At 43.8% G+C, this 16,718-nt stretch overlaps 1 protein-coding gene across 2 annotated transcripts; it reads left to right on the top strand.

Annotated features, from left to right (window-relative positions):
- The first annotated feature begins 5,474 nt into the window (after positions 1-5,474).
- Positions 5,475-15,550, top strand: NPY2R (neuropeptide Y receptor Y2). 2 transcript variants are annotated; one of them, XM_084769134.1, is made up of 2 exons: positions 5,475-6,801; positions 12,501-15,550. In XM_084769134.1, exon 2 carries the CDS (start codon positions 12,529-12,531, stop codon positions 13,672-13,674), a length of 1,146 nt encoding a protein of 381 aa, XP_084625260.1. In that variant the 5' UTR covers positions 5,475-6,801; positions 12,501-12,528; the 3' UTR covers positions 13,675-15,550. The 2 variants fall into 2 exon arrangements, with proteins under 2 accessions (XP_084625260.1, XP_084625259.1); XM_084769133.1 differs by having other exon boundaries at positions 12,482-15,550.
- The last annotated feature ends 1,168 nt before the right edge of the window (positions 15,551-16,718 follow it).

Below are 16,718 nucleotides of genomic sequence, written 5' to 3'. Positions count from 1 at the left end.
GAAGCTTAGAAGATGTGGCCTTGCTGGAAGAGGTGTTTCATCTGGGATTTGCTTTGAGAGGTCAAAGGCTCATGCCATTCCCAGCTCTTGTTTTTGTTTTTCCTGTTTCCTGCTTTCAGTTTCAGATGTAAATTTTTAGTGGCTACTCCAGCCTTCATGCCTGCTTGCTGCCAGACCTCTTCATCATGATGGACTTTAATGCCTCGGGAACTGTTGGTCCCAAACAAATCTTCCTTCTATTAAAAAAAAGAAAAGAAAAGAAAAGAAAACAAGAAAAAAAGAAACACCACCCAACTACCCACCAGCAGCTTGCTGACACCCTGCTTTCTGAGATTTCTCTTGCTGTACAGTAGATCTCTTCTCTCTCTTTCTCTCACACACATCTATTTTTATATATCATCTATCTATCTATCTATCTATCTATCTATCTATCATCTATCTATCTAACATCTATCTATCTGTCTGTCTGTCTACCTTTCTACCTCTTTATCCCAGCTATAATCTATACTCAACTCTCTAAAGCGCACCCTCTGTGGTGCATAAATTTCATTCTTTAAATTCATGAGCTAATTCCCAGAAAATCACTGGCTCAGGGAAACTCTGGTGGCTGTTGATTTTTCTGGGACTGTAGCATCCCAAGCCAAGCCCACGAAGAGGGGTAAAATTCTATTGAAGTCAAAGGCACCCTAAAATGTCCTGCCTCAAAAGAACTAGAGGAGTGTACTGTAAACACACACAAGATAACCGATCATTTCAGCTACAACAGAGATGAATAATCAGAATGTGTTTGTCCAGTTTAGGCCCAGACAACCATTAAAGGAATGTATGTTTGCATGTAAAGAAATGAAATATTATCTGTGACACATTGGTATGGTTCTGAGGTTTGCAGGAGATTAGAGATCAACCAATGCCAATGCCTGTCATCCCAGTAGTAGGGAGGCAGAGGCAGAGGTGAGTGGATCTCTGAGAGTTTGAGGCCAGCTTGGTCCACAGAGCAAATTCCAGAACAGCCATGGCTACATAGCAAAACCCTGTCTCAAAAAACCAAACCCAAACCAAAACTATAGACCAACTTAGTCTTGGGAATTTATACCCATATTCCAAAAGTGGGGATCCTGAGTGGCAAAATCTTAGACGTATATTGTCTACAGCTTACACTGTGCCTACACAGCTATTTAGTGCTCAAATTAAATTAAAATTCAGTCTCATACTTGCCCATTTCAAGTGCTCAATAGCCACGTGTGTATAGCTGCTCTATTGAAAAACACAGATAAACATCACTCTTATTGCACATATATCTACTGAACAGAGGATGTTTTACTTTCTGTCTTTGTCATTGCTGCCTTTTATTATGGTTATAAATTACTTTCCTAACCAACATAAAAATGAAATTATTTCTATGTGGGAGAGGCTTTTGCCCTCACTATGAATTTTACACTTGAGCAAATCACACTATGATTTACTTTGTACAATAAACTGAATCTCTGTAATGAAGCTACTGAACTTTTCTCTTTAAATGACAAACTGTTCTCAAATTTGCTCACCCCAGCTGTCTGAAACATCCAAACTATTCCATTAACCAAAAGGTCTTTTGCAGCAATTTGATTATGAATACCAGTTCACCCAGAAATAAGATAAAAAAAAATGACGTGTTTGGTGTTAGGTGGGAGGTCTGTAAGGTCCTCTGTGTGGAGCACATGGTGAAGGTATGTCCTGTGGCTTGGACTAGTGGGAGGGAAAATAAACAGATCCAGGCAAGTCTTCCACTCTTCCCTACCCCCTTCTCCCTTCTGCTCCCACTCTCCTGATGTAAGAAGGTCAGACCACTCTACAGCCTCCATGTTGACCTGCTGCCCCATCTAAGGCAGAGGTGCAAAACTGATAGCCTACACACATCCGCCCACAGCAGGGCTGGCTTTTTCCTGTCTGTACTGCAGTAGCAAAAAGCTAGCACACAAGGCAGTCGATCTGTGGCCCTCTGCCTTTTATATTTGTATGTGCTGAGGAATAGGCAGTGGAGTGGAGGGAATTATGGGAGGAGCCATACTTTAAATATTTGAGGGGAATTATCAGGTATCAAATAACACCAGAGGCTATAAGACAAGAGGCTCTTGAAAGTCTAGACTGCAGATATCTCTCTAGTCTGCCCTTTAGGGAAGGTTTTACATTCCACTCTTTTAGTTTTCTACACACTAAATGGAATGATCCAGAAATAAACAGCTCATAAGTTTAAACTGCATGTCATTTGGGGCAATATGGTGAAATTTTGTGCCGTCTTAGTCTATCCTGCCCAGGGGATAAGTCACTTCTATGTCTAGTGTATCCATAGTACGTTTGCTCCCAGGCTGTGTTTCACTTGGTGGCCACCTCCGTTCGTTCTGAGAATGACTTTGGTAGTGTAGAAATCACTGCGGATAAGCAACTCTTGTTTTTTTTTTATAATATATTTTATTAATTTATTCACATTACATTATCCCATCACTTGTATCCTCCCATTCCTCCCACCCTTCCATTTTCCCCTTACTCCTCTCCCCTATGACTGTGATTGAGGGGGACCCTCTCCCCCTGTATATGCTCAGAAATGAATCCACACACATATGGTCACCTGATTTTTGACAAAGAAGCTAAATCTATTCAATAGAAAAAGGATAGCATCTTGAACAAATGGTGCTGGTCTAACTGGATGTCTATGTGTAAAAAAATGCAATTAGACTCATATTTGTCACCATGCACAAAACTCAAGTCTAAGTGGATCAAAGACCTCAACATAAAACCAGAGACACTAAACTGGTTAGAAGAAAAAGTGGAGACGAGCCTGGAACACATTGGCACAGGAGACAACTTCCTGAACAGAACACCAACAGCCCAGGCCTTCAGGTCAACCATTAATAAATGAGACCTCATGAGGCTGAGAAACTTCTGTAAGGCAGGAGACACTGTCAGCAGAACAAAGCGACAGCCTACAGACTGGGAAAAGATCTTCACAACTCTTGTTTTATAGCAACGGCCCCAAAGCACAATAGTGATGTGATTCAGATAAAGACGAGGTGTCACATCCCATCATCACAAGAATGCTAACTACAGTGCGATACTCAAGAGAGGCGCGCTCATAAAAATCTTATCACATTCTGATATTAAAATTGTTCTATTTCTTTATTGGTTATTGTTATTAATATCTTCAGAGTCAAACTTTATAATCAAGCTTTATCACGGTTTCAGACATCCCCTGAAGACCATCCCCACTTGTACAGAGGACTGCTCTACCCTTTCTGCCCTTTTTTCTTTCTTCTACCTCTCAGTCTACTTACCATCTCACTTATTTTGATATGCTCACTTTCAATTTTGACTTTTAAAAAATGACTTTGTACCATTTCATTTCAAAAGATGCTTTATTACATTTACACATGTGTGTAGGTTATGTATGCATGCATATATATAATATATATATATATTATATATATATGTGTGTGTGTGTGTCTGCCTGTGTGGTATGTGTAGGTATGTATGTGTTCAGGGTGTGTGTGTGTGTGTGTGTGTGTGTGTGTGTGTGTGTGTGTGTACTTCATATGTAAGAACTGATAATTTCCTTCCATTATGAGTAGCCCCAGAAATCTAACTCAGGTTGTTAGGCTTGGTGACACCTGCATAACCCTCCGAGTCATCTCACAGGTCTATGTTTTTAAGAATATGAATTTTGCTTATTTGTAAAAATGAGATTTAAGTGTATTAAATGTAGATTTTTGCAGGGCAGCTATGGAAACCTGGGAGCAGGCTTCTGCCTTCAGCTCCTGTGTGTCCTGTGTATTTCTCGGCTTGAGTAAGTTCTTACAGTTTTCTGTTTGCCCCCACAGTCTAACCTTAGCTCACACCAATGCTGCTGGCCCTAACTATATATGCATTTTGGGGCTTCCTGTCTTCTCCCTGTTTGAGGAAAGGTTAGCACCTGTTCTGGAAAGGTATAAAATTGCCCAAAGAACTAAAGTACTCGACGAAAGAGAAATCAGATTTGATGATCCTGCTTCCATTTGGACTAGTCACCACTTCCCCACATCCACAGGCTTATTATGGCCCTGCCTCAGAGTGTCATCGTTCCCGTGGTTTGTAACGTGGATGCCTTAAAGTACTTTACTCAGAACCCAAATAAAGGTGCACTGTCACCAGTTGGCAAAGCCATGTGGATAATATGCTGTAGTGTAAAGTGACTTTCACCCATAGACCAGCTTCTCGTCCAATTCTGTACTTTATTGGATGACCTGGGTCCCTGAGGTCTTTTGTGATTAAGGAAGCTGCTGACCAGAGGCGTATGGAGCCATGTGACTCTTTTAAAATGTTGGCATGCCTGCAAGGAAGTGAGCTCACTGTTCACTTAGCAGCCTTTGAAAGCCAGTGCTTTGAGAGGAGAGTGGTTAGTGCAATCCCTGCTGGTGAGATGGATTAAAATCACTCAGCAATGCTGCTCATCAGCTTTCTTGGATATTTGCTTCTGTGTTTACTCTGTGTTTCGAGGAAGTGCTACTCTTCCAAAGTCTCTTCTTCACCTTCCTGATGCTAAGAAACACGGAAAGCTGGACCCGATGGTACCCGCCTGCCCACTGCAACCCCAACTCCTCAGGATGATAAACAGGTTCAAGGCCTGCCTGAGCTACAGAGCCCATCCATATCTAGCCAGTCTGGGAAACTTTGCAAAATACAGTCCTCAAACAAAAACAAACAACAAAACCAGGAAAAAAAAAAGCCTGAAGCTGCAGCTTAAAGGCAGGACACTCCAGCACTTGTGACGTATTAGGTTCCCTCATTCCCCAGTATCCCTTAAAAAAAAAAAGTAAATATGAAATCTGTTTGGCTAAAGCATATAGATGAGCAAGAGCTATTTCCCTAAACCACACAGACAGACAGACAGACAGACACACACACACACACACACACACACACACACACACAAATAGAAAAGCAAATCAAGCAAAGAAACCCAACAACAGCAGAAAAAACAAAAACCAAAAAAAAAAAACAAAAAACAAAAAAAACTTGCAAAGGGACTTTAAGCAGAGCTTGTAAACCATCATGCCCACTCCCACATCTGTTTACTTTTGTGTTCTGATAATTGAAAGGCTCAAGCAACACTGTTTTATAGGTATCTTCTCTAGCATGACATCACGTGAATTGGAGGTTGATTTCAGATTAAATATGCCCTACGAAATAAGATTAGCATGTGTGATGGTCAGAGCTCACGGGACTTGAAAACCCACTTCTCACATGACAGGAGTCATTAATACTACACGGGGAGTGTGTTTGTTATCTTTTAAAAATAGCTAAGTGTAACTTTTATTTTTAGATGGAGAAACCTAATCTAACCCGACAGCTTTTTTGCATGTTTCAGAGAAATTCTGATTACCCGTGTATCCATCCTCATTTCAGAAATTAAAAACAAAACAAAGCAACACAACAAATCAGTGCAGTGAGGGGACTTGCGCATCCGTGGGAGACCATGTGTTTAAAAGGCAAGCCTGGCTTCCAGTTGCAAGCCTCCTTGATTTAAGACTTTACTGCCCCCTTTAAAAACTAATGAAAGAAAAGAGACATGCAGCAAACCTCTGGAAGGATTGCCTTTGAATGAAAAGTTTTTTTTGGGGGGGGGGTAAAGTTGAGGACCGCCCCTCCCTGGCCCTGCCAGTGTTGGTGAGTGGATGTCCCATCTGTCCTATTTTACTCCTACAAGGGAATTCAGCCGGCAGGCTTCAAACCAGAGGAACATTTGCTGAGGCTTGCTACCTGCTCCTCTGAAATCTTGGATGCTCTAAGACCCAAGGGCAAAGAATTTTGAAGTCAACTAACTGGACGAAGAAAGACTGTTTTGTTTAAGACCCCCTTCTGTACTCTGGGTTCTTTCTGAATGACAGCCTTTGCCAGTGGACCGCGGGGACACCTCGGGTTTGTGATCTGAAGGCACAGGGTTCCATAAACACCTGTTAAGGGCATCGCTGCTCCTGGACCACCAGACTCTGGACGTGGGTTACCGCCGTCCCTGCGCCCGCTCTGTGGAAAGGCGTGCCGGCAGTTTGTCCTTGGGATACAGCTCCGTTGGGGCCGGCTCTTTGCTCCTACACAAGAGAAGTCGCAACCCTATGAGATTCCGGGCGTTGAGGTACAGAGCTTCTCTCCAGCCTGACTCACCAGCTCACGCTGTCCCACTAACCAGAGGTATCTGTCCCCCTTTCAAGTAGCTGGGACCTCAGCTCCCTCCCTGCAGTAGGGGCTTGCCCCTGCCTCCGACTTTCCTCTGAGGATTAGATAAAGTCCTAAATGGAGCGAGAGTAGCTGCTGCTGCTGGGAGTGGTAGCAACGTGCGATTGGGGAGCTGCGCTGCATAGGATGCAGATGCTACCGAGGTTGGCGACAGTGGTCCTGGCCACCAGGAACTTATCTGGCTCACTCCTCTGCGAGGCCATCGCTCTGCAGCCCCGATACCTGTGTAGTTTCCTTCCAGGGCGGGGTTCGCTTCCATCTCCATCTCCGACCCTCCTCCCTCTTCCCTCTCCCCTCCTACTGGGCTCTGCGCAGTGCCGTGCAGCGCGGGGTCCCTGATCCAGTCAGTGGCCTTTAGTGGTCCTCGGAGAAGCCAGGTGGTGACAGCATTGCAAAGGCTCCCGTTCCGGCTCCTGCTCGCCAGCTCACTCTGTCCCACACAGAATCTGAACTGCTTTGGAAGTCACCCAGGACCGCCTCGGAACTAGCTGTCTAAATAATCTGTTGGCTACACATTCCTGGCTTCCTCGGCTGAGCAGAAACACAAGGGTCGTCGCAGTAAGTTCAAACTACAGCTCTCTTGAGATCATGAGCAGCCAGCCCTAAAGGAACCAGGGGTCCTGTGGGGGGACGGGGTGGGGGTGGGGATTGACGGGAACAGGAGATGGGGAGGTATTTCTAAGGGGCGCCTTCCTCCCCACATTTAGCTGGGACAGGGGAACTAGGCTGGTTAGTGCCATTCCCACTTCTGTTTCCTTCTTTTGCTGGACTTTTCCTTTCCTACGGAAGGTTATTGACTGTACCTTGGTCGAGTCCTCAGTCTGAGGCAGTGAGATATAATTCTACCGCGCGTCTTTTAAAAGCCAAGCACTTTCTTAAGCGCAAGGTGAGGTTGGATTTTCCAAAGCTATTCAAAAATAGACATTTATTTAGACTTCCATTCATTTCCCCTAGACGGCATCACCACGTACTTGCAGAAATCTATGGTTGTGTGGCAGGAGCTCACATTAACATTTAAATGCCTTTCTTAGCACGGACCAGTCCTTTAAAACTAGTGGCATGCGGGAGACAACACCGCTGTCTGTCTTAGACAGGAAGCACAAATACCGGAAAGAGAAGCATTCAGGGACTTTTAAATGATCCACCCATCGCTCTACTTAGGCAAGCAATCACAAGTAGTATTGTTAACGTCCCTCCTCCCCTCCCCAGAAGGACAAACAGGTGCAGGCAATTATTGTTTGCCTCATAATGTCTGGGGGTTTTCCCCTGGGAAAACATTCCTGGAAGTTATACTTGATAGGCTGTCTAGCTTTGCCCACCTGGAGTGATTCTGACGCAGAAGTAACTTGCAAACCCACAGATTTCATCCTGTAGTCAAAGCACGTGACGCTTTCCAAATCATTAAGGCACATTCAACCTCAGAAGAAGAAGAAAAAAATTCATTTCCCTCACGTGCTTCTATAACAAATTCGCTACAGGTGCACCTGTTCAAGGAAACAGCACTATTAGTAGTTTTGAATTTCTCAAATAACCTGAATGTCGCATTTTGCCTTGTTTCAAGGAAAAGCTCTTCCCCTCCCCCCCCTTACCCAACCCCCCCCCCCCACTTGCTTCTGGCTTGTTTAGGGGCATCCTCCTGACTGTCACACAGGGCAGGTCCTCTTGGACTCCTTTTCTCTAGTACTTTTCCAGAAGCAAATGTTAAATTCAGTGTTCTGGGTGATGCTTTGCCCCAGCCCAGGACTAGTACTGTGCCTAAGTGCGGCTCATCCGGTTCATAAGGTAATAGCTTGTGGATCAATAACCATTCTTGCAGAGGAGCCTTAAGTAAAAGGACTTCAGAGCAAAGAGAATAGGATTGAAAAGAGCGAAGGAAATAGTCAATGAATCAAATGCACTCCTCCTCCTCCTGCTGCCCTTCAACCTGGTGCTTATTCTCAGCTCTGTCTGTGCAACCTTCAAACTCCAACTTTCGGAGTGTGCTCTACTCTAGTTGACACATATGGTAACTATGCTCTCCAAGGTCATCATCTCAGCCTGGGGGAAGCGGTACAGGATAGCAGATGGGTCATGGTTCAAATGCTGTTTCCACAATGGGGAGTGGGGCTGGTATCCCTGGAACCTTCTGTTTGAAACCTATTGTTGACCTATGAAAACTAAGCCAGTACAGCAAAAAACCCCCCAGCTGCCTAGGAGTGTGTGTGTGTGTGAGAGAGAGAGAGAGAGAGAGAGAGAGAGAGAGAGAGAGAGAGAGAGAGAGAGAGAGAGAGGAGGGAGGGAGGGGGGGAGAATGAAATAGATACAAGCATTTGAAATAAAATAAATCAGTGTGGAGGAGTATGCTGGCGTGCAACTTAAAAGGTTATAATCAAGAACTGGATTAAAAAGGTCTTAGGCCAAACTTCTTGCAGAAGCAAGTGCCTGATTCAGAACAAGAACACAAGCACGAGGCTGCCACGGCACAGCAGGGAACCCTGAGTGTTGTGGTATTCGGTAAAGAACAGGATGGACATGCTCCTTGCGTTAAACAGGTGGTAGTAGTTACTAGTAAACATGTATTCTTGTTTAGCTGTATACTGGGCTTGTCCAATTACTGCGTGGCTTTAATGTACTAGATGGTGCGCTGCAAGGTTAAGCAGTGAATCTAGGAGTTCCAGTTTTATCTGCAAAGAGATTGCTGTCCTAAGTTGGACACGTGGTACTGTCGTAGTAGTGAGGCCTGAGCTATGGGCAGTGGGAGAAGGGAGCAGGAGCTGTCTGGATACCCAGGATAGTGATGGAGTCCTCAGTTCACCGCACAGAGGACAGAGAGGCCTGGGGAAGCCTGAGGCATTCCAGACTCGGTACCCATTGAGTGTGATGGAAGAGCAGGTGTGGGTTGGGACACCATCAAGGGGCATCAGCACAGAGCTTCTGCAGAGATGGCGTTAAGCCCTGAATGTCATACTAAGGGGCAGTTATTTGTTTTAATGAGAGAGCAGATTAAAATGTGCTTGGAGCAGATCATGAAAGAAGAAAGGCCAGCCAGGCATGTAGAAGAGAGGAATTCATGCAAAGAACTGGTCATGTAGTTAGTGGGAGGCAGAGACTGAAAGTTAGGCCAATGTGGGATCGCAACAACAGTGCCTCATTAATACCCCAAGGGAAGAGGTAGTGTGTGTGACCTAGGCCCACGAAACAGGCCCAGCCACGTGAAACTGTCACAAGAGATGTACATTGTGGATTTCAGGGCCACAGAGCACTACCCACGGCACAGAGAGAGGAAGGAACAAGCCTTGGTTTTTTTTTTTCCTTCATCTTGCTTTTTCTTCATGCAGTTTACTTTTAAAAATTGTGTATGTGTGTATGATGTGTGTAGGTTTGTGAGTATACGACGTGTGTGCATGCATGTTCATAAGTATAAGTGTGTGTGAGTGCAGGGGTGGTATGTGTGTAGAGTATGTATGTGTGTGTATTGTGTGGTGTATGTGTAGGGCATATATGATGTGTGTGTTTAGGGTATATGTGTATGTAGGAATGTATGTATGTATGTATGTATGTATGCATGCAGGCATGTGTGTGCAAGTGGGACACTGCACACATGCAGTGGTCAGAGCACAACTTCAGGTTCTTACTTTCCACCTTGATTCTTTCTGAGACAGGGTCTTTTGTTTGCAACTGCGTCCACCAGGATATCTGACCCACAAGCTTCTGAGAATTCTCCTGTCTCATCTTGCAAAGGAGCTGGGAGTACAGATGTTCACTAAGCACCTTGCTTTACAAGGGCTCTTTTCATTCCCCAATACCTGCATGGCAAGCATTTCACCCACCGAACCAGCTCTCCTCATGCTCCAAGTGCCTTCCACTGAGTCAACCCAGCCAGGTCCCGATACTTGGGAGACTGGAAGTGAGGGAAGGTTCTGTGCAGCTTCATGCTACAGAGCAGGTCAGAGGCAGCAAAGATGTGAAGTGGAGCGTAGGTGGTGGGGGTCACGTGGGGGCCAGGCAGCATTGTCTGTGAGTGTGCTCACTAAACACAGTTCATCAACCAATGGTAGTAGATGCTATTATGACTGATAAACAAACCAAAACTCATTAAAAGACCTTCTGAACTAAGAAGAAACCTTTCATGAACATATGCACAATTGCAAGGTGTTACCGCTAGGGTATTGAATCTGGTGTGCTTTTATACACTTAACAATGAATTTACAGTACAAGCAAACACATTGTTTTAAGCAATCTAGTAGAGGTATTATCAGCTGTCTTAACACCCAGCGAGGTTCTCCCTTCAGGATACAGGTTGGCTGAATGCATGTTTCAGTAAATGTCACAGCACCACCATGATGAATCGTGTATGCCTTTACCTGCTAAGCCAATAAATTAATGAATGAAAGAAACAGAAAGAAAGAAAGGAAATTAGAAACAAGATGCACAGCTATAAGAATAATTATGGTTAGAAACTGAGCCAAGCAAAACCAATGCAGTTTGGTTTTGGTGATAAGAAAAGATGAGAAGAGATGGGAGCGAGACAGAGGCAGGAGACTAGTTAGGGGTTCTTTAAATCATGAGGCAACTTAAGGAAACAAGAAAGTTTAGTATGCTTATCTCTTCTTTTTAAACTTTAAGGGCATTAATTAACATATTGAGTGAAGCATATCACACAGGCTGCAAAGTTATGGGATGTAGGGCAGGAGGGAAAGAAAGGGACCCAAACTTTTCTATTTGGAAGTAGGCAGGAAACTTCAAACCCGGGCATATTTTGAATGCTGTAACTTTGTAGGCTTCTGCTCTATATTATGTGGGAAGTTACTTTCTGGCCATTAAATGAAGCAACATCTCAACACAGGTTTTATTTTAAACACCAAGTGGCCCAGTAAAAACCAAAACAACAGTGTGCTTGTAATAGGAGGTCTAAGGAGGTAGAGAATGTTGGATCTGTGGGGTTCATTGGTCAGAAAGACCGGCCGAGTTGGTGACTTGTAGGCCAGTGAGAAGCTTGTCTCAAAAACAACTTGGGCTGCACCTGAGGTTTAGTTTTGCCTACTGATGCATATGTACACCTAAACATATATATACGTTCATGTAGAAAAGAAAAAGACACACACACACACACACACACACACACACACACACACACACGGAGGGGGGATATTTAGGTGCAAAAGAAGTGAAAGAAAAAGCAGCCATGTGAGAGTGCACTCATTTTGCCTTATTTTATTCTTCCCAAGATCCAGCACTCAGCGTAGGCTTTATCTGTGCTTTTCTACACTGTGTCCTTAAAAGTTTCTAACAGTTAAGAGGGTGACACGTTTCTTTAAAGTTAATTTGTTGATTTCATGGCAATCATAAAATTGACAGATTTTATTACATTCAAATTGCATTAAAATGGAATCTATTTAATCTCATTCATTGAGGAACTTTTTCTCTCCTATAAAAAATGTAACCTAGACGCAGAAAGACACGCATGGCATATATTCACCTATAAGTGGCTATTAGTCCAACACAGATGTCCTCTGAGAGACTCCACCCAGCAGGGGATCAGAACAGATGCTCTAACTGGCAGCCAGATTCTGGGTAGAGTACTGAAAGTGGTATGGAAGAGTGGGGGGGATGGAAGGAGCCAGAGGGTTCAGATGCACCACAAAAAAGACAGTCAAGGCAGGTGGATGCACCTGCACAAACTCTATTCAGACCTCTATTCAGACCTAGCTAGTGGACAGTTCATTCTCCACGAGAGCAGGGAGAGCAAGGACTGCCTCTGCCATGAACTCTGGTGCCCCCCGCCCCCCGTTTGATTACTTCCCCTTGGTGGGGAAGCCAGGTGGACACACAGAGGAAGGGGAAGCAGGCTATCCTAAGGAGACCTGATAGGCTGTGGTCACATAGTGGGGGAGAAGATCCCCTTCTGTCAGAGGTCTAGGGGAGGGGATTAGGGAGAAGAGCGAGGGAGGGTGGGGACTTAGGAATGGGAAGACACAAATGAGGGAATAACAATGGGGATGCAATCTGAATAAATTATAATAAATTAGAACAAAATAAAACAAAAATGCATTCTTATCATGATAATTGATACTGTAAATACCCGATTGATTGATCCACCCTAGTTGTGAATAGACTTGCTTTATCAAGCTGTTATGTGATCTCCAGTGTTACGAGTCAGAGCATGGCTGTCCAGAGGAGCTCATCCTAAACTAAACCAAACCCTTTCGGATGGTTGTGTTTCACTAGTGGTTTCCTGTGTTATTTTTTTTTATTATAGATTCTTGTGCTGTTTGCAGGCCAAGTGAAACTGAAGTGGTGGTGAAGATGGGCCCAGTAGGTGCAGAGGCAGGTGAGAATCAAACAGTGGAAGCAAAGGTCGAGCCCTTTGGGCCAGGGCACACCACTCCTAGAGGTGAACTGCCTCCTGACCCGGAACCGGAACTTATAGACAGCACCAAGCTCGTTGAGGTGCAGGTGGTCCTCATATTGGCTTATTGCTCCATCATCTTGCTGGGGGTAGTTGGCAACTCCCTGGTGATCCACGTGGTGATCAAATTCAAGAGCATGCGCACAGTAACCAACTTTTTCATCGCCAACCTGGCGGTGGCAGACCTTTTGGTAAACACCCTGTGCCTGCCATTCACTCTTACCTATACTTTAATGGGGGAGTGGAAAATGGGTCCAGTCCTGTGCCACCTGGTGCCCTATGCCCAGGGCCTAGCAGTACAAGTGTCCACAATAACGTTGACGGTCATCGCTCTGGACCGCCATCGCTGCATTGTCTACCACCTGGAGAGCAAGATCTCCAAGCGAATCAGCTTCCTGATTATTGGCCTGGCCTGGGGCATCAGTGCCCTGCTGGCAAGTCCCCTGGCCATCTTCCGGGAGTACTCATTGATTGAGATCATTCCAGACTTTGAGATTGTGGCCTGTACTGAGAAATGGCCTGGGGAGGAGAAGAGCGTGTATGGCACAGTCTACAGCCTTTCCACTTTGCTAATCCTCTATGTTTTGCCTTTGGGCATCATATCTTTCTCCTATACCCGTATCTGGAGTAAGCTGAAGAACCACGTCAGTCCCGGAGCTGCGAGTGACCACTACCATCAGCGAAGGCACAAAACAACCAAAATGCTGGTATGTGTGGTAGTGGTGTTTGCAGTCAGCTGGCTGCCCCTCCATGCCTTCCAACTGGCGGTGGACATTGACAGCCATGTCCTTGACCTGAAGGAATACAAACTCATCTTCACAGTGCTCCACATTATCGCCATGTGCTCCACCTTCGCCAACCCCCTTCTCTATGGTTGGATGAACAGCAACTATCGAAAAGCTTTCCTCTCAGCCTTCCGGTGCGAGCAGAGGTTGGATGCCATTCACTCGGAGGTGTCCATGACATTCAAGGCTAAAAAGAACCTGGAGGTCAAAAAGAACAGTGGTCCCACCGACTCTTTTTCAGAGGCTACTAACGTTTAAGAGGGCAGGTGTGAGAGCACACGGATGAATTCTGACCGGAGCTACCAATCTGGTTAGGGACGGTTTTCCGGTTGGTGCATGCAGCCCTCCCTTTGGATTGACTGAAAAGCATCAGAACGAAGTATCGGAGTACTGCTCCTGGAAAACCAGCTGGCAGAGCTGAGGTGAAAATAAACCACTTTGCTTTGGCACAGTGGTTGGATTCCTGATGTTCACATGGTAGCTTGAGTTATGAGGAAAGGACGGAAGTACTTTTGACTGTTTTCCTAGAGTGAAGGAAAGCTGATGAAGGAATTGGTATCTGCGTGGCTAAAAAGGAGAAGTAAGTGTTACCTTTTAAAGGCGCAGTAGGATCTGCATCAGGGATGCTGTGGACACCACTGCTCCCCTCAATCAGTTGATGAAAAGCTCCTAGAAAACTCAGATGTCCCCAGGGAGTCATAGTTCCCTGCTGTGGTATTTTGGTTTTATTGTCCTTCCTAAGATGAAACCCAAATGCGAATGCTATAGGTAAACATTGCTTGCGAACTAATGGGATGGCTTCAAGATAACTTCAAGAGAATAAACAGATTTGCCATACGATTAATATTTTGGCAATGATGCGGGAAATCTTTATACACTCAGTGAGCAATCTGAAATTATCAGACGGAAAAGAAGTGTTTTATTTCTTGTTTTGAGCCTTTCCTGCTTTATGTAGATGCTCCTTAGATAGCAAACAAGCAATTCAGTCCTTTGGCTTGCTGCTAATCATTAAAGTCCATATAACTTCTGTTACCGTTCCTGCATGGAAGCAAAGTTCTCGTTAAAGATTAAGTCAGAGGACATATAACTGTGTAACAATTTGAGCTTAGTTGTAAGCAGTTTCTCTGCCCCGCCCCCAAGTTCTAATGTTTACAGACACTGCAGAATTATTTTCTTTGGAGTTCATGTTCAATAGACCAATTTATGATAAGTAAAAAGATAATTTCATTAAAGTGGACCTATTTGGTAAGAAATCTCAAGGACTGAGTTTATTCCACTTTGCAAATGTTTGCTTTTCAACAAATTTCACATACATTTTTCCTTTTCAAAATGACTATATTTTTGGGTAACAAATACATATATATACAAAAAGTATATCTATAAATAGAGAAGCATTAGCGATTTTCACTTAATGATTTTATGTATTTAGCTTTTATTTCAAAAGTGCCCAACCAAAGATAATTAAAACTCTATTTTGTTCACACAGAAAAATAAGAACACGAGATGTTAACAGAGTTGCACTCTAGATGCTATAGTTTCTGTGTAGGTGTATTTTTGTAAATATGACAGAATTTATTAGCACATCCCTTACCTGTTAGAAATGGTCAACACAGTCTTATACGTAGTTATGATATTAACTTTCTGTATATTCAAAATTCAGACTATGGTTGTTAATAAATTCCTTTCAATGTGGAAATAAAAGATTGGTCTCAAAGTGAACTGTACTTCTGGAATACTGGAAAGGAACAAAAATACCAAGAGTAAAAATAGGTGTAAGGCAGCATAATGCACTGCTATCTGAAGTGTATCATATAACTATAAAGCAGGTTTGTTTCCTATTGGACTGTTCGCAGTCATCTGAAGATAAGCCTTTTGTATTTGATGCAGAAATTACTTTGCTTATGATGTTGGGAGAAGGTTGCTGTGAAGTTTTTATGCCCCTTGCAGAATTCCTACCCTGTACAAAACCTGTATGTTTGTATGTTACTGTGCCTCCGCTGTCATGGTGAATTATTGGTACCCACTTAATGATCACTTAATAAATCAACATGCGTATGATCGAGTTCATATATCAAGTCAGTAATAAAGTATCATTTATGTAGTGGTTTTAATGTTAAAATAAAAACAAATTTGAGGAACTGTGTAGAGTTTCCATGTAGCTCTTTTTCTTTCCTTTGGCTGAAGCCCAGTCCTTGGCTACCACGTGAGCACCTGTGAGAGAATGCCGGCGAGTGCTCTGTGAGGATGCTTCACTCTTTATTTTCTGGCCAGATCTTTCTCTTGAACTTCAAGCCTGTATCTCCACCAGCTGATGAAATGTGTCAGCATTGGCCCCACCAACAGACACCCAGCGTGTCCCAGAAAGAACCTGACCGTTAAGTACAAATGTCTCCATTGTAACTTGTTACCAATCTACTGTGCACTACTTCCCAAGGCCTCTGGAGCCAGCCCTGATATTCCTCTCCTCTCTACCCATGCTCAGTCAACTCTTGCATTTTAATATGATGCCAAGAAGTTTCTTGAATCAATTCATTTTTCTCATTCCCGTCATACATGCTATGGTTACTTCCCAGACCTGTATCATCTCTTATCTAGGTTAATATAGTAGATTCCTATTTGTTCTCTCTATATCTTGTCATTTTCCATATACAATCCAGTATTTATCTATTAGCCAAAGCAGTGGCTTTTTTTTAAATTCAAGTTTTGTAGATTCATTCTTCTGATCAGAAGTCTTCAGCTGTAATCTCATAAATCATATTTTTATTTAATTTATTTAGGTATTTAATCACTTTATAGCCTGATCCCAGCCCCTACCCCTTCTCCTCCCAGTCCCACCCTCACACCACCTTCACTCACTCCCCCCCCCTTCTTCTCAGAGAAGGGAGGCCCCCAAGGGCTACCAACCCTCCTTGGCACATCAAGTCACAGTAGGACTAAGTGCATCCTCTCCCACTAAGGCCAGAGAAGGCAGCCAAGCCCATTATTAGGGGACCCACATGATGACCAAGCAATACATCTTATTTTAAGAGCTTTACACCTTATTAAAAATAATTTAAATGACTTAAAAGGCTGTTCAACATCTGTATTAAGATTCCCTAGTTTCCACGTGTTGGTATGCTTTTTGTTATTTCTATTGTTGTTGAAGTCCAGCCTTAGACCATGGTGATCTGATAAGATACAAGGTATTATTTCAATCTTCTTGTATCTGTTGAGGTTTGCTTCATGACCAACTATGTGATCAATTTTAGAGAACGTTCTATGGGGTGCTGAGAAAAAGGTATACTCCTTTGTGTTTGGGTGGA

This window comes from Acomys minous, assembly GCF_964271855.1.
Source record: "Acomys minous genome assembly, chromosome: 19".
Lineage (NCBI taxonomy): Eukaryota > Metazoa > Chordata > Mammalia > Rodentia > Muridae > Acomys > Acomys minous.
This window is presented reverse-complemented; position numbering and strand designations above follow the sequence as displayed.